At 39.6% G+C, this 23,193-nt stretch overlaps 1 protein-coding gene across 3 annotated transcripts; it reads right to left on the reverse strand.

Annotated features, from left to right (window-relative positions):
• Positions 1-864: 864 nt before the first annotated feature.
• Positions 865-15,787, reverse strand: trim24 (tripartite motif containing 24). 3 transcript variants are annotated; one of them, XM_085386494.1, is made up of 19 exons: positions 15,046-15,787; positions 13,056-13,174; positions 12,782-12,929; positions 12,535-12,667; positions 12,227-12,343; positions 11,524-11,638; positions 11,281-11,427; positions 11,002-11,116; positions 8,840-8,979; positions 8,476-8,691; positions 8,196-8,318; positions 7,942-8,089; positions 7,762-7,819; positions 7,489-7,615; positions 5,572-5,864; positions 4,713-4,824; positions 3,023-3,097; positions 2,506-2,667; positions 865-2,398 (listed from the first exon to the last, which is right to left on the reverse strand). In XM_085386494.1, the coding sequence occupies exons 1-19, from the start codon at positions 15,317-15,319 to the stop codon at positions 1,850-1,852; spliced, it is 3,171 nt and encodes a 1,056-aa protein (XP_085242620.1). In that variant the 5' UTR covers positions 15,320-15,787; the 3' UTR covers positions 865-1,849. The 3 variants fall into 3 exon arrangements, with proteins under 3 accessions (XP_085242620.1, XP_085242619.1, XP_085242617.1); XM_085386493.1 differs by having other exon boundaries at positions 7,498-7,615; positions 8,476-8,712; XM_085386491.1 differs by having other exon boundaries at positions 8,476-8,712.
• Positions 15,788-23,193: the final 7,406 nt, after the last annotated feature.

A 23,193-nucleotide genomic window follows, 5' to 3' on the forward strand; every position in this document is an offset into this window, starting at 1 on the left:
TTTGTATAGACGGTCCAACCGAGTCTTAGTCTGTCCTATATACCAGCCTGTGCTATTTTGTGGAGCAACCTGAAGGACTGAAAAATTAAGCTAATCTGGAAGGGTCAAAAACTTTTCCTCGAATGGCCACTTAATGCTACAGTCGGGAAAATAGTGGTTGAAGATTGCACCATGACCAAAACTATTGACCCAGTGTATAATGAACTTACAATCTGGCTATGCCTTTGAAATGGTTACTTCGATGACTGTGACCAGATCTGCAACCACTCGTCAGTTGCTACTTTCAGAGCGACTTTGATGTAATAAGATGGGAATAACACAGAGTCAGTCTGCTTTTACTTTGTGATTGAATGGGTCAAGTTTGAAAATTACATACAAAGTTTCTGTTAAAGACTGGACGATCCTCTTCTTGCTTATAAATTCAGATAAAATTGACCCCACTGTACTCGGCCCTAAAAATCTTAGAAACATGGTGTCTAATCAGATGGACATGGGCAGCAACAACACTCAGGTAGGCTGTGTTTAAATGACAGAATGATTAACGGGGGATCCAAAATGTGCCAAGAAAATAATAATAATAAAAAATAACACACCATTAAACCACCATCACCAATCTAAACCAGTGATACAACAATTTTCTTAGCATGGAGATGGTGGTTTATAAAAGATTCGATTACAATCTACAACACGTGCATTTCAGAGTTGCACCCAGCATGGTCTTCTGCTGCTGCAGCCCATTTGTCCCTTTTGTAGATTTAGAGATGCTTTTCTGCATGTACTGCAGTAGACAAATGGCTCGTCGGTTCATAGCTCCAAAACATGAACTCTAAAATGACAACCAACAGATTATCACAGAGGGACGCAAGCACAAGCCAGATGTTCATGTAGCCCTGTTTATTACAAATACTGTAAATTCAGGTATTTTTATGCTCAACATTGTTAAGTTATTTACAGTATGCTTGATTAGTAATAAAGTAACAATATAGGCGAGAATATTAACGCTAATGATGATGATGTTGTGTCAGTTTTTGAGCCATTCTCATCTTGTAGAGCACAATTTGTAAAACATGACAATGACGACAGATTCTGACGTCTGAAATCTGAAGCATTTTTTTCTCGATACCAACAACAGAATACTGCTCTGTGGAAAGTGGAAACACAAGAGATGGTTTGACTGCAATCAATGTGGGACTTCCTTCTGTACAGAAACTACAGTACTTATTTGTTGCATACGTAGCGTTAATACCATACTAAAACAAAGCCTTTGCATTTTAACATTATTTGATCATGAAGGTAAAAGCCTAAACAGAAATGTTAGCATTAACACATTCTACATGCATTACCAATTTAAACTTTTATTTTTGGCTGCTTTCAAAATACATCATTATTTTGTACAGGTGACGAGCAACGTGACGACTGATAACCTGTACATATTGAACAAAGAATGTCATTTATGTGCTTTTCAGTGGCATCATCACTGAATATAATCTTTTACAAGATATCAAATGTCCATTCAGAGAAGAACACAGAGCTTTTTAGATCTTTGCTGTGGATCTAAAGCATAACTGCTACTAAAGCCCATTTAGTACAGCAGTTCTTTTCCTATTAAAATCCCAACTATAAATAATAGCTGAGCAATCTCTATAAACTATGCTAATCTGCACCATTCCCATCAAATAAAACATAAATAAAAATACAATCGTAAAAACAACATTCATACTACAAAACACAAACAAACAAAGGCATGATTGCAGCAAATGTAGGTCCCCACTGGGGCCCCTTCTGTGGAAGACTGGACTCATCCATCGTCATTATCAACAGTTCCTCTTCCTATCTGCTGTACATCCATCTATCGCTTCTCCTTGGCTGTGTCCACAGAAGCAGACGTCTCCTGCGGAGCTTCAGGTGGCTCTGTTGTTGTGTCCGTAGTAATCCGAGGTTTTACCTCTTTTGCGGAGCTGGAAGCTACTCCGTCTTTTGTGTCGCTCTGAGTTGCTGGAGAGCTTTCCGCCTGTTTTACAGCAGCAACATTTTCCTGCTTTACTTCGTCTGCAGGAGGTGCGTCTCCCTCTGTGGCAGCTATCGCTTTGCCCGTCATCTTCTCGCTCGTTTCAGCGTCCGACTTTTCCTTTGCTGCTGGTGTTGTTCTGTCTTCTAGAGGAGATGTGTCTTCCTCTACTGGGGGGATCCCCTTTTCTGCAGGGCTTTGTGGCTTATCTTTAACGTCAGCCGCACCGTCCTCCATCATCTCCTCTTCCTCGTCTATCTCGTCCTCTAAAGGGGGGATCATCTGTTCTTCCCTCCCACCGGGGAAGACCCTGTCTGGGTAAATGAGCTTCAGCTGCTCCTCGAAATAGTCCTCCAGGTACAAACCCGCACTGCCGACCTCTGAGGTTGGCTGGTAAAAAACAAAATTTCAGTTAAAGCAAAATAAAGGAAATATCAATTAAATAAAGCATGACTGGCATTTACAAAATAAAAAAAAAAAACATAAATCAGACCAACCTTGTAATACTTAGCACAGTTGAAAAATATGAGCCTGACATCTGCAACAAAGCCCTCAGGACTGACATAACTTTCACCGTCTTTTGCCTTTGACTCCAGCTTCCTCTTTACTATTGACAAATCCATCGGGGTCTTTATAAGTTCTTTGTACCGTCTCGTCTCCTACGTTTAGAAGAAGAACAATAAAAGTTGAGCACCTAATCCAAGTGTTGTGTGAAACTCTCTCAAAAGTTATGAATCACTTTCATATGAGAAGATAGTTACAACAGAATTTATATAAAGTTACTGAGAGTGGAATGAGTAAAATTAAAAAGTACACGAGAAAAAAGTAACACATTGGCAAAAGTGGGAATAAAAACCCCACTTATTATAGTAAATAAAAATTTATAGATTTTTTTTTTGCCTCATTTTACTTGAAATAATAGCACCGTAAAATAACATATCTAAAATAAAATAACATAAATAACATATCAGAATGCTCTACAGAAGTTTTGACTGAACATTGAATGCATCTTACTGAAGGAGAAGCTGGCTGCTGGAAGTCGGTGCTGAAGTCGTTGCAGAAAAGACGAAGAAGCAGCCTCTCACATTTCTAGATTTAAAAAAATGTAAAACTTTGTGTAAAGTTTAAAAAACAAAACGGTGAAAATGTGTAAAAATGTAAATCTTACAATTTAATTGAAAAATGTACAAAGTACAAAGACAACACATCAAATATTGATTAAAGAAAAATTCTGCATCACATCACAGTTTAAATAAGGCTAAGTTCACACTGCAGGTCTTAATGCTCAATTCTGATTTTTTGTCTGCTTGTTCACACTACAAATAAAATGCGACAGCAAACGTGCTCTAGTGCATGCGCAAAAGAAGACGTCACACAAGAAGTCTCTCTGTTTAGAACCAGACCAAACAATATTGTTTGACTGATGGCCTTAATATAAAGACTTCGGACTTTACGTTTCCCAATTTTTGCTTTAAGTTATTTTTTTATTTACATAACAATGTAAATAACCTAATAATGATCCTTATTGCTGCTTTAGAGAGGAGCGGTGCTTCAAAGGATAGTTGCAGATTTCTGTCAGAATCTGCAGATTATACAGTACAAATAAAATGTTCACGTTTCTCCAACGTTGTCTTCCCAACAGTTTCACTAACATCTACGCTGGATGGCCAGGATGGATGGCTTTTTATTTTATGTTCACACTTTGGTCAGTGCTAGATGTTTTTTTAAGGCAATGTTGACAGTGATACCCATTTAGGTTGGCTGTGTTTGGAGATGTTTGCCTGATAAAGTTGTTCAGCTTTCACGTCTGTGATTTTAACCTGAGCCATTAGCACTAATATACCACAAAACCATTGCAGATATTAGCTGCTGCACCAACAGTGCACTGGCCTGTCCCCTCTCCTCTTTAGCCTCTATGGAATGCAGTTTCATTGATTTTAAATGATAGTGACCAGAGAGATCTTACATAACTTTGGGTTTAGAAGCAACATTGTTGCTGTCCCTATGAACAGCAACAATGTTGCTTCAGGGACATGAGAACATTATGAAATGCTATTCTGAAGTAATTTAACCATTTTCCCCCCCACAGAGCAGGAAATCTATCTCCAATGAGACTTTTAACAGGCTCAGACTTCTTTGATGCTCTTTTTAAATCCAACCTGACCTGCTGCTGTTAAATAACCAAATTATAGTTGTAAGACAGCGGTCCCCAACCCCCGGGTCACGGACTGGTACCGGTCCGTGCGTCGTTCGGTACTGGGCCGCAAGAATTTAGGCTTGGGTGTGAAATTTATGGTTTTCAGGGTTTTAATCTTTATTTTTTTTAATAATTTTTATCATTAACTCAATTTCCCTGGGTCTTTTCCCGTGTGTTATGAATTCATCTTCTGTTTTTTTGGTACCGGTACTGGTTTTATTTCATTTTATTTATCCGCGACACCTTAAAGGCTGGTCCGTGAAAATATTGTCGGACATAAACCGGTCCGTGGTGCAAAAAAGGTTGGAGACCGCTGTTGTAAGACATGTTTTTCATGGCAAGTCAGACCTTTCGTTTTTCCATTATGTACTAAAAAGAAAAGAAACTATGATACAATGCACTAGAAACTCAAACTAAAATCTTTTCAGTTGTAAAACAGAGGGTGCAGGCTGAAGGACTGAAACTAATTCGTGGACATAAATGTAAATGGCAGCTTGATTAGCATACCCTTCTGTCAACAGGTGGAAACTTTTCAGAGATGGGGGCATCCTTGCTGTCACAGTTGTACTCCATCTCGGGAGAGACAAGGTCTCGGCAGAATGAACAGAACCACTCGCCGCTGAGGAAAGATGTACGGTGAAGAAAAGCAGTTAGGAAACGCCCAATGATTGGACACCTGTTGCTGAATAAGATTAACATTTTATCTGCATAGAGCAGCCTGCACAGACTAACAAGCTAACTATGGGCAAGAATAATAACCATGCGCTCAACAGAGAGATTTTAGACTTCATCAATGCCAAACGGAGAAGGGATTTAAGACCAATTTCTACATTTATTCTATAAAGATAAAAAGGTGGAAGGTACAGAATTTTTTTTTTATTTCAGAATGGTTGAAGAAAAAAAATCTGTATTTTATTATGATGTTGATGGTCCAATATGCTTTATATACAACAACTATTACAGACAATAACCATTTCAACTACACATGGCCTGTGGCCATCTCCCTGTACAACGCATCCACTTAACACACTGTTTGCTGCTACAACTACACATGTTTCTTTTCCAACTATTTATTTATGAGTGACTTATGTATGTATGTATGTATATATATGTATATATTGTACTATTCTTAGTTAGTGTATTGTCTGTCTTGTCTTAATGTTGGTTTAAAATGGAGCACTGTAACAAAAAATAATTTCCCCCAGGGATCAATAAAGTATTCTGATTCTGATTCTGACAATGTTCAGACCAGCTAAAATAGTCTAACAGAGGTTTTAGGGATGAAATGCACTCCTCCTCATGCACCCTGTCCACCTCTTGTTTATTCATGTGTGTCTATGCATGATCCCAAAAAGGCATCTCTCACCTGGGGGATTCATTCAGAGTGGGAATGTGACAGGCCAGATGAAAAACTTTGGGACACTTGTCGCAGCAGAGCAGTTCTCCTCCGTTCTGACAGACAGCGCACCAGTCCTCATTAGGATCTTCTTCGGGCTCGGCTCTCTTTTCAGACTCTGGCTGCGATTGGGGCTGAGGACGCCTGTCTTTGGAGTCTGATCCAGGGGGTGGTGCTGGTGGGGAGACCTTCTGCAGCTGCCGGGGCTTAGACTGTGCTCCAGTGCTGCTATCTGGCAGGCTAGAGCCGACGCTGGACTGCACCTGTAGGTGGGAGAGAGTGAAAAAGGAGCAATGATTTTGAGGCTGAACTAATGTAAAATAGCAGCGGAAGCCAGTGGTATCCCTCAGCCTCCTAGCAGATGCAATAATCCTATGTCGCCTTTTTCTCAAGTTCTGGCATTCACAAACTTGGATGCTCAGTCTTTTACAGATAAGGGTTAAAAATGAAAACATTTTAAATTTGATGCAAGCAACATGCTGCCAAAATCACCACTACTACTGTACTAATACTGCATCCCTGCTCCTTTGTGTTTGGGAAGTGAGACCACCAGCTGTGTTTTTGAGAGCAGTAATGTTTTCTCATAGTTATTTGATAAATGCTCAATAAGTTCAGGCCATTTTTGCCAAAGATTTTCCAATGGATGATAGGTCTGGACTGCTGATAGGCCAGTTTAACGCCTCCAACGTTTACTTTGGAGCCATGCTGTTGTAATATGAGCAGAATGTGTTTTAGGATTGTCTTGCTAAAATTAGGAAGTCCTAAAAAAAAAAAAAAAAAAAAAAAACACATTGGTGCATTCACATGTCTGAGCATTATGCTTCTCTATACTGTCACACATTCTGGAATTTGAACTTTTCTCCAATGGTGAGCTGAATGCTTTCTCTATTCAGGACAGAAGACTCCTGGAAATGAATTTCAATTCTTGATCTTTTAAAACATGACAAGTTTCCCAGCAGGGATGTGTGCATAAACTGGTAGCTTAAACGCTGCTGCTGTATATCAGTTTTGTCAGAATAAGCTGGCATCAAGGAGATCGAGGTTACTGCTCAGTTGAGTTGAGTGTTGCACATACCAAAGTAACAAGTTATTGTAATCACTTTACATTTTCAGTAATGCAATAATGTACTAGATTCAGTAATTATGCAAAATTTACAATTATTTTCTTACTGGCATTGCAAAAGGTTCTCCAGTTATCTGCACTCTAGGCAAATTAAAAGCTTTTTCCTTCCTGCCCATTTGCGCTAAAGTCAGATGAAGTGCAACGGTCTACAGCGGATATATGGGCATTACTTTTATTTTTACTGTATGAAAGGTGAAATGCAAGCTGCATGCAGAACAGATACAACTGTTTAATACTGCTAACAAAACTCAGTCTCTACAAGCAGCTCCACAAATGGCATGCTAACACAAAGCTTTGTTAAATCTGATTATATGCTGAACCCAGCCCGGCAGCCAGAGCCTGAACTTCAAAAGGTAAAAGCAGTGTTGAGCAGTTAGGCTTGAGTTATTATAGCCTGACTGCTATATTATTTACTTACATTTTCTTTGCATGCAAGACTTACCCTTTGCATTGTCTGGATACCAACAATAGTTTTCAGTGAGTTGTCAATCAGATGCAGTGATTTTCACCACAGATTTTCCTGTTTGTATACTGTATAACTATACACTGTATTTATAATACTGTGTAGTCACAAGCATTCTGTGTTGATTCTCAACTTTGTCTCTTATCCACAGACGGTTTATATTTCAAAAAGAATAACCACCTTTTTTGAAAATGGGCCGGTAATATGTCAAAGATCGATTTTTAATACGTTTTAGGAATGATACATTTGGATCAAAATGGCAAATCTGTAAATATCCTAAGTTTATAAATGCCACTCTTACGAAACGGACTTCGTCGTCGTCCTCAGGTTCGTCCTTTATGACAATAACAGGACCCGGAGAGGTTCTCCTTCGTCGCTTTAATGCAGGAGCTGATGGTGTCTCGGCAGTCTGCTTCCAAGAAGTCGTCCTTCAATACAGATTCCCACAGAGCAGTGTTTGATTTTTTTTTTAAAGAAAAAAAAAGTCTGCTATACATTCACAGTTAATCCATGATCACAATAATAAACTACAGGATTAAGTAGCACTGTGACAGATGCTCTGCTCACTTCTTACCCTGTGCTTCTGTCTGAAGATGATGGCTTTGCCATGGGGGAATTCTGCCTCCCTCGACCTTTAAAAGGAGGAAATTTTTTTATTTATTTGAAAACCAATCCCAAAATGGAGCTTTTAACTCAACTTCAGACCTTAAAAGCCATTTTTTGTAAATGAAAAGATCAATGTACAGATAATGACCTGCCATGTGATTAAGCATGGCTGTTTTGTCAGCAGTTGCTGAAGCTAGAATAGGAGGGAAATTGGGTTTGGGTACAGAGACAGTGATGGAGGGGACCGATCCACCAGGTTCACTCCTCTTGAGGAAAGATGACTCTGGTAGGCATCTCTAAAGGAAACAACGCCAAACAAAGTTCAGTTATCAGCAAATGCTTTCACTTTCTGGACTCATGTTGTGTCAGACTGAAAATCTTTATGATAACGGTCCTACAAACCTGGTGCAGTGACATCTGTGTAGCTGCTCCAGACGTGAGAGGCTGTGGAAAGCGGGAAACACCCTGTGACCCATCTGTAGGTTTAGGGGGGAAGCTGGAGGTATGGATCAGATCTCTCAAAGACTATATGTAGAAAAGACAAGTTCAAAGAACACTTAAAAGACTTAAAGATTTAAAAAAGAAAGAAAAAATGCATCAATTTGTCCCACTGTTTCATTTAGTAAAGGAAAAACAAACACTGATGTACTTAAATTTAACAAAACCTCACAACCTGACGTACCTGAGCAGCTGGGAAGCTCATGTTGTTAAGCAGAGATGATGTGGGGCTTCGAGGGTTGGGGTGGGAACTTCCATACCTGCGTCCTTGCTGTACCATGTTGGGGACACCTTGAGAGGGAGAGGAACCTCCATGGATAGGTCTGGTTGGTGGTGGGGGGCCAGGTAGCCTGACGTTTTGGTGCCATGACCACGAGTTAGGAGGGGGCCCCCTGGGGTGCTGTTGGGAAAGCTTGTCAACCTTGATCAAAGGAGTATTCGGCAAGATTAAAAGGCTACAGTATGTAGAAAAGTCCACGATATTTAAGAATATCTATGACTACATTTCATTCTTAGGCAGCCAAGGACAGCTTGAAAGATCCCTTTACCTGCATCTGGAGCTGTGCGAGTGTGCTCTGTCGCTGCTGAGCTGAAAGTGAAAGAGCTCCAGTGGGTGCTTCTGCTCTGGGACCTGTCTGGTGGTTGGTGATCGGTGGCCTACTGGGGCCTCTTTCTACTACCAGGGAACCTGCCCCAAAAAAGACAAACTACTACATAAACCGAAGACGCAGAACTATTTTTTTTCTTCATGCAGTTTATGCCACCATCCCCAATATATGGAACCTAAATAACCCAAAGAAGTCCACGAATATTAATCAGTAGGATACCAAATGACTCAATATGACAACAGTCTGAACATCAGACTAATGTCACCATTTCTCTGATTGGATGATGGAGTGACTGAGGCAGCTCTTATGTGCTGATGGTCAGGTAAACTGAAAACAGTGAAATAACTTTAACATTGCCATGGACTGAGAGGGTGATGACCAAGAAAGAAACCTCTCCTCCAAAATCGACACCTTCAGGCTCAACTGAAACTTGCAGCTGTCCATGTGGACAACTTGGACGCTTTCTGGGGAGAAGTTTTATGGTCAGACGAGACAAAGTTTTATCTAATTGGCCTCAAAAACAAGGCGTATGTTTGGACTAGTAAAGATAAGGCTTTCATAGCAATGAACACTGCAGCACTTGTCAAGCACGGTGGCTGCAGCATGATGTTCTGGGACTGTTTTGCTGTCAGTGTTACTGGTTTATTGTACAGATTGGTTAGAATACCAAAGGAGTAGGACTTTCCTACAAATTCATCAACTTCAACTCTGATCATCAGCTGGGTGCTCCAACAGGACAATCATCCCAAACAAGCCATTCCAAATCTGAAATGGATAAAGCAGGCTAGCCTTAAGCTTCCCAAAGCCTCAACTATACTGAAAATTTGTGTACTATGCTTAAAGGCCGGGCCCTGTGCCATGAAATGAACCAATTTAAACGACATATAACAATTTTGCCAAAAACAGTTGTCAAATATCCAGCCAGAATTACGCCAGAAACTTGTTCAAGCTTCTGGTTGAGGTGCAACTTCTTAAGGGACATTTAACCAGATGTTAGTGGGGGGTGTTTATATGTATTTAAGTCTGTATCTATGCCCAGTGTAGATTAGAGAAAATCCGGAATAAATTCAAACTTGTGCGCCCAGTTCTTTTTTTCCCTAAATCGTTAAAGACGGATGCTGTACGAATCATTGCATCCTGCAAAAAGAACAGTTCAAAGAAATCATCAAAACCAAAAATTACCAGTACAGTCATGCCCATAGTGAGTCATCATTAATCATCAATCATGTAAACTTCTGACTACAACTGATGTAGGTTCATGCACGTGCATCAGCAAGATAACAAATGACTCAATACAACAATGTTAATCTTATGCAACATTTACCCAACCTAAAAATTCTCCAGTTTTGAGTGTGGGGGTTGCAGGTTTGTGTTTTTGTCCTTATATGCTTAAGCTGTGCAGAGACTTTTATAAAATATATTTACAGCCACATCTCCACATTTATTTTTTAACCAGTTGTCTTGATGTATGCTCAATCATCCAGGTAAGTAAATCCTAAAATGTTGAATCTGTACACTAGTTGCTCTGTTGTTGTCAGGCAGCTGACAGTAATTAAATACGACATACTATAACTATCTTAATTTATTTGGCACGTTATCTGGATTTTAAAGAAACGATTGTCAAGAATTAGGACCATTCATTCATGATCATCATCATCAAATATGAAAATAAATGTGAGATGAAGGCTCTATGACTACCATGTTTTAAACCATTTTAGACCATAGCTGTAAATGCATAAAATTTACAACAATCACTTTCAGCACTGATAAGCATAATTGAATTTGAACTTTTAAAAACATACAAAAAAAACATCAGTAAATTTGTTGAATAAATAACACTAATGAGCAAAGGTACACATAAAATTTGGAGTTATTTCTGTTATCAAATGCTTGACCATAGAACAACCCAGTCATAACCTTTCTACTGTAGGGTCTTTGCCTCATGTTATAAAGTGTGGAAATCGGGCACTATAAAAATGGATTTGAATTTTTAGGGCCCACATGATCCTTTCAAATGTGCTGTTCTGCAGCCAGTTAGCTTTTGTTCTTGCTACCATCAGTATACATTGCCTCTTATACATGAGAGCAGCTGACAGCCTTACCGAGGTCTACATTTGTAGCCCAGAAACCGGAGCGACACTGGAATCGAACTGAGCTCTGAGGGACGATGGAGGGACTGCAGTGTGCTCTCATCAGGTAATGGATCTGGTAAAGGAGCTAGGAGGAGGAGAAAAAAACAGGGACATTTTAAGGTCACTGAGATTACCAAGTTTTGCAGATAATATTACATATTAGAAAAATGACAAAAACAAGTAATAGCTACAATGTACTTTATAGTGTACAGTAATCCACATTGCTGTTTGATGCTAAAAGTTACACACCAGTCTCTTGCAGTAGAGCAGAGCTGTCCCGCTGTGGCTAGCTGTGGCCCATTTGGTGAAGCTAATGACGTGGTCTAGGTGCCTGCCTAGAGAGTTGACTTCTTCCTGCTGCTTTTTCAAACCCAACTCATGGTCCTTAGTTAAAGCCTGGGGGGAAATGTGTAAGTTTATTTTAAAAAATTAAAATTAAAATTAAAAGAAACCCAAACATCACTACACCTAAAGAAATCAGGTCACACGTACCTCAAGCTGGTTAACCAGAATCTTTCCCTTCCTGTTGATCTCCATTATCAAGTTACAGATGGACTTCTTTATTTCATTAGTTACAGCTTTCCGATTTTCCTCAACTTGCTGCAGTCTGTGAAGTGAAATTCATATAATGCTCACTTTAATCTGGATTTTATTTCAGTCTAATTTTTAAGGGACTTTATTATGCTTTTTCTTTTCCACATGTTAATTTTAAACGATCAGGTCATCGTGTATGCCAGAATTCCCTGTAGCCATAAGCTCCAGATTTAAACAGTGTTTTCTACTCTTGACTCTACGCAGGTGGATGTTGTTAATATGGCCATCTCAAGCACACAGAGCTGGCTGTGAGCACAGCGGCCCCACCCAACTGCTGTTTACAAAGCGCAGCCAATCAAAGGAAGGATGGTTTAAAGGGGAACTGCTAATTTTAGAAAGCGGATCAACTGAGAGTCCGCATTGAGGCCCAGGAAAAGTTAAATAAAGATGACTTGAAACAGCAAGTCACGTAAAGCTACTGGAGTGGAATCCAAGAATATAAATCAAGTGGAAATCCCTTTTAATTTAATTAAAACCAAAATCCTAAATTCATACAGCTCAATTTTCCACTTCAATATTTTTTATGGCAAAACGCTTTATATCTGCAGTGGAGCTAAAACAGGTTCTCTGATCAAGCTCCAGCTGTGCAGAGTAAATTTACCCGCCGTTGATGCAGCTGGATACTTCCTCGATGGCTTTTCTTTTCTCTTGCAGCTGCTGCGTCATGGTCTCGAGACACTGCCTGTGGTTTCTGTATGCATCCTCTAAAAACTGGTAGCTAAACACAAAGATGTTTAAGCATGAATAATCAGGTACAAATAGACACCTGTTATCAAACAACACAACATGGAAAAATTGTGTGTTTAAAAGCTGTGGCAGGCTTAACCACAATGCACTTAATTGTGCTGCAACACCATTGTCTTAAACAGCTATAAACCTACTGTGAATAGAGAAATACATTCTCCATACTTGTGATCTTTGTGCTTAAGGAGCTGACAGTCTCGGCAGGTAAGTCGGTCACAAGTCTCACAAAACAGCTTCAGCGGTTCCTGCTTGTGGATGTCACAAAAGACGGGTCTCTGTGTGGATAGGCTGACAGCATCTGGTGTATAAACAAGGAGGGAAGCGTAACGTCACAGATCAGGAATGTCACGGAGAAGAATCACCATGTTAACAATTACAGGAAAAACAGGTGGCTTTCCTGGAAAGAAAATACCTGGAGACATCTCCTCCTTCTGGCGTATGGTGTGGTCCCTGGTAAACTTAACCCTCTGGTGTGCCTCAATGCACGTGACACACAGAAACTCCACGCACTCCACACAGTAACCTGTTGCCTCTGTGTTGTCATCACAGCTCATGCACACCTTTAAAGACAAAAATCAATGGAAGGGTAAAAATAAAATCAGTTGTGTAGTTACAGGAATGTGGTATCACAATAAAATCAAAGCTCAGGGAAAGGAACAGCTCAGGTTATAAGCTCAACGACTAACCTGCGTGGTTTTCTCCACAGTGCTGCTTGGCACCTCGGCAGAATCCTTTACAAAGAAATTGTCCAGCACATCCATCTCCCAGCACTCTTGTCTGCATACTGGACATCGAATGCCCACCACTGGAGTGAACACAGACATTACTAAAGACATTAGCTCAAAAAACACCATACGAAACACGGCCGCTTAAAACAAAGCTCATCCCTCAGACTGCTCTAAACACTCCATTTCAGACAGTCTGGTTCTACTCTTGATTTTCTCCCTTTAAGGACTTTATTTACAGGATAATGCAGAACTGCATGAGATCTATATGATGTCTAAATAATACTGTAATGAAGACTCTTTTAAATCAACTGATTGTAAAGGTCGTATTATCAGCGCTAATTAAGCCTGTTTCAAAAACAGAAAGAACAGTTTGAAACTGCTGCAGAGAAATTGAGATGACACAGTGGACTTCTAAGGAGTCAGAAATAAATCAAGCATAACTAAAACGAATTTTTCTGCTCAGGAACGTAAGCAAATAGCTGTGATTTGGGATCTAAATCAAAAAATAATAATGCCTGTTTTTTGTAAAATTTTAAAATTCATCCATAACAAGAAAAATTATATTTCAGCAATAACAATATAATTTTGAGTAAAGAGCGTACGCATTCTGGTGGATTAACCATTACAGAAAGATAAAAAAATGATTTTGGTAATTATCACTACTGTTAATTTACGGCAGCTGTTACATAAACTTTACATTGGGTGATGGGCTAATAAATGAGTTAAGCACTATCTCTCTCTCTCTCTCTCTCTCTCTCATATATATATATATATATATATATATATATATATATATATATATATATATAAAAATTCGTTTTAGTTATGCTTGATTTATTTCTGACTCCTTAGAAGTCCACTGTGTCATCTCAATTTCTCTGCAGCAGTTTCAAACTGTTCTTTCTGTTTTTGAAACAGGCTTAATTAGCGCTGATAATACGACCTTTACAATCAGTTGATTTAAAAGAGTCTTCATTACAGTATTATTTAGACATCATATAGATCTCATGCAGTTCTGCATTATCCTGTAAATAAAGTCCTTAAAGGGAGAAAATCAAGAGTAGAACCAGACTGTCTGAAATGGAGTGTTTAGAGCATGTATGTGTGTGTTAAAAATTTAATAGTAATGATTGCATTTTTATCTTTTAAGGCTTGTAGAAAGAGCCATTTCAAATATAGGGGGCTGAATTTTAAAAATCAGATATGTTAAAACACATGAGGTGTATTTAAACCATGAAGTTTATTGTGATACTTCAAAAAAATAACAATTTCAATTAGACTTTTCTAAATAGACTTTGTCTCTAGTAGTAACATTTCAAAAAAATTGTGATAATGTTCTTCCCTACTTTCCTAAAATTAATTTTTAAAAATTCATATTTTTATATCACTTGTTTATTGTGTTTATTTATTAAAACTTGGAACTTTTTTGTTGCAATTTTCAAACTCTCATATCTTTAAGACATATTAAAGTGTGCAGCATAATGCTGGAGATTATCTATCAATCTGTAGTAGCTGTTATCCATTTCAGTGTATGTGTGTGTGCGCATGTTTGGGGGAGCGGGGACAGTTGTCAGTCCTAGAGATGACAGCAGGACCAACAAACCTTTCAACATCATTGGCCAAAGTCTAGAGGCTGGAGTGGAGAGACAGCAGGAGTTGAGTCAAAAACTCCTGCCGTGAGTCAATAAGGGACAAAAGATCATAGAAAACTGCTCTCCTTTATGGACATGGACTGTTCCACTCCATACTGATGCCCGATTTAGACTAGACCCCTTTTAACTCCACGCAGTAACCTTCCACCTAACCCACTGTGCGCCTCCCGATAAATCTAACATTACATGACTACACAGTAATTTGGGGGAATTGATGTGGAATAGCCCACACATAATCAAAACGTCATGGTTTGCTTATCACAGACAAACTTTATCTGTGAGCCAATTTTCCTCACATGACTTGCTGTTGTCAACTTGGCCTTGGGTGTCGCGTCTTGGTTCGGCACTCATGAAGGGGGCAGGTAGGCACCTCTTGCAGAAGGAGTGGAGACACGGCAGGAGTTTGGGCTCCCTGTTGTGAAAGCTCAACTTGCAGACAGGACACGTATCCATGAGCCCGAATGTGGCTTGCTGTTTCAGTCTCTCTTCTTCCGCTGGTAAACTTTCTGCCTCGTTTTCCACGATGATGACAATGTCGTCGTTTTCAGCAGTTTCGGCACTTTCGTCCATTGTCTCAGTCGCTACAGCTACCCGAGCTTTTCAATCAGTTAATCAACACACTTAGCGTTACAGTCGAAAACAAAGAACAGCTTTTATTCCTCTGACTTAAAGAAGATAAATATTAAACGATTACTGCATTAAAACCAAGGTTCATTCATGCTTCACGCAGTATTGCTTAACTGTACAGCAGCTTTAGTTAACTAAAGTGCATTTCTGTCCTTTAGGGAAGCTACGTTAGCATCGTAGCCTAGTTTTACTGTGCATATGCTAAACGCGTAAAAAAAACACTCCATGGTCTGTGGCGGGTCTTATCAAAACAACAGAAAGATTACCGCACACAGTAAATTATTGATTTAAACAAGGCTACACATACTGTGTTCTAAAGCTCACATATTAGCAGGGATTGTCGACTGTCTGTGTATTCGCAGCTAAAAACACATACCATATAATACCCACACGGCACCGCGTTATTTTAACGCGTTTACGGTGTCCTGGTGAGGACAAACTACACATGGAACGACTTGATATTTTGACGAGATATTATAAGATAAGATAAGATAACCTTTATTAGTCCCACACGTGGGAAATTTGTTTTGTCACAGCAGGAAGTGGACAGTGCAAAAGTTATGAGGCAAAAATTTGAATACAATAAGAATAAATACAGTACACAACTGTACAGAATAGAATAAAATAAAATACTATATACAGTAGAATAAAATAAAATAAATATACAATAAGATAAAAATAGAATACAAATACAAATACTATATACAACTGAGTAAAAATACAACGATGACAGAAAGGATTATTGCACTTAGTATTATTGCATATGTATGGATGTGTGTGCTTGATCAGTTAAAGTCTTTATTATGGAGTCTGACAGCAGTGGGGAGGAAAGACCTGCGAAATCTCTCCGTCCCACACCGTGGGTGCCGCAGTCTCCCACTGAAGGAGCTGCTCAGTGCTGTCACAGTCTGCTGCATGGGGTGGGAGATGTTGTCCATCAGGGATGACAGCTTAGCCGCCATTCTCCTGTCACTCACCACCTCCACTGGGTCCAGAGGGCATCCTAGAACAGAGCTGGCCCTTCGGATCACCCTGTTCAGTCTCTTCCTGTCCCCAGCAGAGATGCTGCCGCCCCAGCAGACCACGCCATAAAAGATAGCAGAAGCCACAACAGAGTCATAGAAGGTCTTCAGGAGTGGGCCCTCCACTCCAAACGACCTGAGTCTCCGCAGCAGGTACAGCCTGCTCTGCCCTTTCCTGTAGAGGGCGTCTGAGTTATGAGTCCAGTCCAGTCTATTGTTCAGATGAACACCAAGGTACCTGTAGCTGTCCACAGCCTCAATGTCCATACCTTGGATGTTCAGTGGTTGCAGTGGAGAATGCTTGTGCCTGCGGAAGTCTACCACCAGTTCCTTGGTTTTACTGGCGTTGATCTGGAGGTAGTTCAGCTGGCACCAGTCCACAAAGTCTTGGGTCAGACCTCTGTACTCCTTGTCGTCCCCATCAGTGATGAGGCCGACTATTGCAGAGTCATCAGAGAACTTCTGCAGGAAGCACTGGGTGGAATTGTGGGAGAAGTCTGCAGTGTAGATGGTGAAGAGGAACGGAGCCAGAACCGTTCCCTGTGGGGCCCCCGTACTGCAGACGACCCTGTCCGACACACAGCCCTGAGTCCTCACATACTGTGGTCGGTCGGTGAGGTAGTCCAGGATCCAGGTAGTGAGGTGATGGTCCACTCCAGAGTTCACCAGCTTGTCCTTTAGAACCGAGGGAAGAATGGTGTTGAAGGCACTGGAGAAATCAAAGAACATGATTCTCACAGTGCTTCCAGCGGTCTCCAGGTGAGCGAGGGAACGATGTAGGAGGTGAATGACGGCATCATCCGCTCCAATGCCAGGCTGGTAGGCAAACTGAAGTGGGTCCAGTGATGAGCTTATTAGGCGCCGAAGCTTATGTGGCTTATATTAACCCTCTACTGCATAGTTTTGCCCTGAGGCAACAAACCACATTTTCATGCCTTACACTGGCCCTTCAAACAAACAAAAAAAACTTTCTTTTTTTTTTAAATTTTTCTCAAATAATGCTACCAGGCACATATCTTTCCAATAAAATGATGAGTTGAAGGTGGTGTGACTTTATTTTTGGGGCGGGGAGGACCCCTTTCTGCAAGCTGCACTCCATGAGAGGCATCTCCATTAGGAGGCAAGATAAAGATAACTATTTTACATGTTTATAGTGAAATAAATGTATATAAAAATACTTGTATGTGCATGAATATGTTAAGAAACATATTTGATTGTTTGTTCTACTTTTTAAAAATTATTTATACAGTAAAACTGTTAATTTTCATTTGTTGCCTCAAGGCAACACTGTGCAGTTAGCCTAATTTTTTTCAGGCAATATAATGCATTAGCATATGTGTGTAGAGATGTGTTTGTGTGCATTTATATGATCATAGTCAATGTGTTTTACTTTGCAATCTACTCATAATTACAGGACATTGACGTAAAAACCTTTTATGGAAGGAAACCAAGGGAATGTGCACTTTCTGTCCTCAGAAAGTGAGGACAGTGAGCTATCATAGAGTGACAGTGAAGTAGAGGAGTGGGTCCTTGAATCAGGTTTGACGGACACTTAGGAGCTCAGGGGTCAGTTGGTAAAGTAACTGTGTCTGTGTGTGTGTTAGTGTGTGTGTGTGGTCGTGTATTACTTATTGTTGTGGGGACACAAATTTGTTTACACACTCACATTGTGAGGTCTCGCCTACTTTATGGGGACAAATTGCAAGGTAAATCATTCAATTTCAATTCAATTGTCCCCAAAAGTGATGGAAACACAACGTGTGTGCGTGCATGTGCATGGGGTTAGGGTCAAATGTTGGATGTATTTTGGTGTTTCATTGTTCTGTGAAATGTTTACATTGTTTATTTGTTGCTTATTTATTTGTTCATCCTTGTTGTACTTATAAAACTTATTATAGAATAACTTGGTGTTTGACTACCCTTGTCGCACAGTGTTGTCTTGAAGCAACAAACCAATATCTGTTTGGAGGGGGGGCAGGGTGTCAAATTTTATGATTTATATACTATTAGGCAGAGGTGTGGACTCGAGTCACATGACTTGGACTCGAGTCAGACTCGAGTCATTAATTTTATGACTTTAGACTTGACTTGAAAAAATGTTCTAAGACTTGTGACTTGACTTGGACTTTTACACCAATGACTTGGGACTTGAATTGGACTTGAACCGGTTTACTTGAAAAGACTTGATATTTTACCCCAAATATAAAATTTAACATGCATATTATATAGAGATTGAAAATGTGACGTCATTCACGGGTAGAACCGCAAAGGATTCTGGGAACTCGTGGCAAGCGGTACTAGCGCACGCAGGCTTTCAATTGAAATCAGTTATACAGCGATAAAAAGAAACACAAAAATGTCAAGAAGCCGTTGTATTATTAACTGCAATAGCCGGTCGCATGACAGCCACGAGAAGCTGACGGGTAAAGAGATCGGTTGTTATCGGATTACGTCGTTGAAGAGAAATTGTTCAAGCCATGTTTCCGAAGTAACAAAGACGCGACGGATGGCCTGGATCGCAGCCATTCAAAGATCAAATATAACGTCCCAGAACCCTCCAGCTCACAGGTTAGTCTGCTCCAAGCATTTACACGAAGGTCAGTGTTTTTTAGTAGTTAATACGTCATTTTCATAACATAATTAGTGATATAGGTTACAAGCAAGTCTGGCGCTGAACAGAAATTGTCGCGCTATGCTCCTTTATTTATTGTGCATAAATAGTGAATTGTCCTGACACAATATTGTGTTTCGCTTCTGTTATTATGGTACATTGACAAAAACATATACTTTTATTCACAGGATAAAACAGTTGTTTTGTATCACTAATTGCCCAGTACGATTACAGCATACAATATTATTGTCACTGCTACATTTCTGTGATGGGTACCAGAAATTATTTCCACTACTAATTAATTACCGTTGAGCTCAAAGGTCCTATTAATAAACGGTTAAGGAATGTGTATTTATGACGACAATTTGTGAGACTGGTAAACTTATGATACGTACGATGGTCTTTACTTTCTACACGGTGCATTTCAAGGTCCTGCACCCATCCGTCGGTAAACTGTACCTGGGCTTGTTGCAGTGACCTGAAGTTACTAAACTTCATGAGTGTATGCACTCACTCCAAGAACCGTATGATTATAAATATGCATATAAATATGCTAAGATGAGATAGCTGACTTCATCTAACTAGCAAATGTTGTCCAGGCTACGTTGGTGATACAGTTTTTTTTAATGTGTATGATATTTTTGTCATGCGATTTTAAAGCTGGTCCTACAACCGCATCCAAGAATAACATGCAGCGTATCTCAGAACTGTCGGTGAAAATTATTCTTGGAGCTAGGTTTAATTGAGCTGCATTTTAAAGAGGTGCAATTTCACAATTTGTGTATATTTTCTAAGTTCACTATTTTGTCATGTGTTGAGAAAAACACAGATTTTAAAATTACATGGTCTAATATTTACATTTAGCATAACTGCAACATTATTTTTTCTTTTTTTTTTTTAAAGACTCGAAAGGACTTGAAATTCAAAGTTTCAGACTTGTGACTTGACTCGGACTTTTACACCAGTGACTTGAGACTCGACTCTGACTTGCCTGACATTACTTGAGACTTGACTTGAGACTTGAGGATAAAGACTTGAGACTTACTTGAGACTTGCAAAACAATGACTTGGTCCCACCTCTGCTATTAGGGACCCTAAAGCTCCCCCAAAATAGGGAGAAATATTTTTTTCCCCAAAAATTAAAAAGTCATGCAGTAGAGGGCTAACATGGCAAGTTACATTCAAAGGTAATCTATTACAGATGTTTGAGGTTATCCTTGAAAGGCATAGATACAAGAGTGTGCACCTGGGAGTGCTTTTGTGGTCACAATGGCCTGCCATGCTGTGGTTATTTGATGATACTTGCTCTGTCCCATAGTTGTGAGTTTTCTGTTTGTTTGTTTTTTGTTTTTGTTTTTTTGTTTGTTTTGTTTTTTTCTTTCTTGCTTTGTGTGTTTGTTTGTTTTTTTTGTTCGTTTCTAATTTAAAAATGAAAATAAAGCTTAGGAAAAAAAAGGTATTCTATTAATGTTATTATTGTTTTTATTGGAAAAAAAACATTAGTATAAGTATTAGTATAAATTAATATAATTTCCAGGTCAATCATAAATCAAAGACTTTTTTGTACAGTTGTCATTATAGTATTGTATAGTTAGTAATTAGTACCCTTTTATCCCTAAATTTAGCATATTATTTGTTGTAAATCCTAGTTTTATATCTCTTGGAGATATATCTTTTATATACTTATATAAATGCACCATAGGGGGCTTGGGGTGAAACAGCATTTCGGTACACTGTAAACTGTGTATACTCATGTATTGACAATAAAGATCTTGAATCTTGAAAGACTTTTCAATACTAGGCAGATGGGATGTACCACTATGAGGGTGGAGTGGAATAGTCCCATTGATAATACCCTTTAATTTCCCTCTCACCTTTTGGCTTTCAACACCGTGTCACCTGAAGAACTGGGCCCTATTTCAGGAAGCCGGTTTAGTGCAAACTCTGAGTAAGTAAACCCTGAGTTAACGAAAACTCTGAGTTTTCGGTTTCACAAAGCGAGTTTAGATTAATTCTGAGTGAGTTACTATGACGACACACTCCGTGAAGCTAACCTGCCCCCTAGCAGGTTTACTTCAACTAACCCTGACTTTCTCCGCCTCTGTGTCGGAAACCTGACTGTAGGAAGTGTCAGACATGGCGTGCCCCTTCCTTGAAGAGCCAGTAGATGTTGAAGCCCAAATTCTCCGCAGAGCTCTCCGCCGGGAGAGAGTGATTAGAGCGCGTTTGGACATTTTATCATTTCCTGATGATTTCCTGTGTGAATGTTACCGTTTTTCAGCACAATCTATAATTCATTTGAATAACATCCTCAGGCTTAATATTACTCATGTGACACATCGCAGACATTCTCTCAGTTCTGTACATATTATTTGTATTGCACTTCGTTTTTGCAAACGGGAGCTTTCTGTATAATATTGGTGACGCTGAACACGTTTCCAAGGCTACCGTCTGTCGGGCAGTCAGGAATGTTACAGTTGCACTGAAACGTCTCCTGTACTCGTTTGTGGTGTTCCCCGGTCATAGACCCACACGATTTATCAAAGAGGGATTCCACAAAATTGCAGGTATCAGGATGAACAAAACTTAATTCATGATGTGGTGATACTTGAACTACTACTTAAATTTTACATTTATTCTCACGGTTCCCAGGCATCTGTATAGATGGCACTCACATTCCAATCATTGCTCCTTCAGTAAATGAAGGAGACTATGTGAACAGGAAGTCTTTCCACAGCATTAATGTACAGGTACATAGTTCCCTGTAGCATTTCAAACTAACAAATTATTTCATTATAGTAATGGATGCTAATTTGTGTTCTCTGCACTGTGAAGATCATATGTGATGCTGCCAACATTATCACAAATGTGGAAGCCAACTGCTCAGCCTCTGTGAGTGGTGGTGGTGGAGGACCCCCACCTGTTTTTCGGGCCTCCGCTTTTTTCTGTTGGCTATAACGGGTAGAGATGGACCGATCCGATATTACGTATCGGTATCGGTCCGATACTGACCTAAATTACTGGATCGGATATCGGAGAAAAATAAAAAATGTAATCCGATCCATTAAATATCACGAAAGCACCTCACAAAACTTGCAACACGCCTTAACTCACCTCAGAACGTTAGCACGTCAGAGCAGTATGCATCACGTGATAGAGCGGCTGTGGCATGGGGACCTGTCGGTGGTCTGGATAGCATTTGGAGCTTCGCTAGCAACCCAGCATTTCATCTCCGACAAAGTTATCCCGAGAGAAGTAAAGCAAGTGTGTAAGTCCATCTCTGAATGTAAAGCATTCCTGCGTTAAGCTTACCAAACGATATATGGAGCGACTGCCTCTCCTGCTGCTACTTCAATCATGAAACTGCTTAACGATCAGCTGATCGGCTTTTCTGTCGCGAGTCCGTGTCTCTAGTTTGTTTTTGGCCCACTTTGCACCAGAAAGAGTAAACCAGCGGCTGAACAACAGCAGCACGTTTAAGCTTGATCAGCTATTGTTAGAATGTATTTAATATTACTTTCTACTCCAGGATCTTTTTCTACGTAGCTGACGCTGGTAACTGTGCAGGGGCGCATCTAGCAAAGTTTAGCCAGGGGGGCCGATAGGGCATTAACAGGGAAAAGGGGGCACAAAGACATACTTTTCTTTCTTATTCTCATTTAAAATGTCTAGCTTTTAATAAATAATTATCTGACACCCAAAGTTTTAATTTGATGCAAAATGAATAGAAGTCCATTACTGTATATAGTAACTATTAAGTCTAATATATATACCCTAGTAAGCTATAGTACTTTTTCCCTTTGGGAAGGTACCATCTGTGCAGTCTGCAATTTTGTTGAAGAAAGATGTTGAATCTATTTAATATTTCTTGAAAAATAATTGATTTCTGTGCATTTTTTTTCACACTGCATCAAATTAAGGTTGATTACGTCGATTAAGCATCATGAGGTGGAGCGTGAGGGGTGGTTCCCTATTTTTTATTTTTTTATTTTTGTTGTTGCTGGGAGTTGGAACCCTATTAGTTAGGTTGCTTAATATTTATGCTAAGTACTCTTTAAAATACCAGAATAGGGAGGATGGTGTAGGTTTAAGTTTATTAGATTGATCAGTATTGCTGAACTATGAAATATTTTTTTTTGCATACAGGTATAACAGAATAGCTTTAGTGTAGTTGTTGTTTTAAA

The sequence above is a fragment of the Rhamphochromis longiceps genome, linkage group LG17, assembly GCF_057381845.1.
Source record: "Rhamphochromis longiceps isolate RC_006_pf linkage group LG17, R_longiceps_female_GT1.1, whole genome shotgun sequence".
Lineage (NCBI taxonomy): Eukaryota > Metazoa > Chordata > Actinopteri > Cichliformes > Cichlidae > Rhamphochromis > Rhamphochromis longiceps.

Coding starts and splice junctions, on each gene's coding strand:
- trim24 (XM_085386491.1), bottom strand. CDS start 15,319: ATGGACGAAAGTGCCGAAACTGCTGAAAACGACGACATTGTCATCATC. Junction 5,865..7,488: donor ACGACGACGAAGTCCGTTTC/GTAAGAGTGGCA, acceptor TCCCACCTACAG/GTGCAGTCCAGCGTCGGCTC. Junction 2,399..2,505: donor ACTGTGCTAAGTATTACAAG/GTTGGTCTGATT, acceptor GTTTTTTACCAG/CCAACCTCAGAGGTCGGCAG.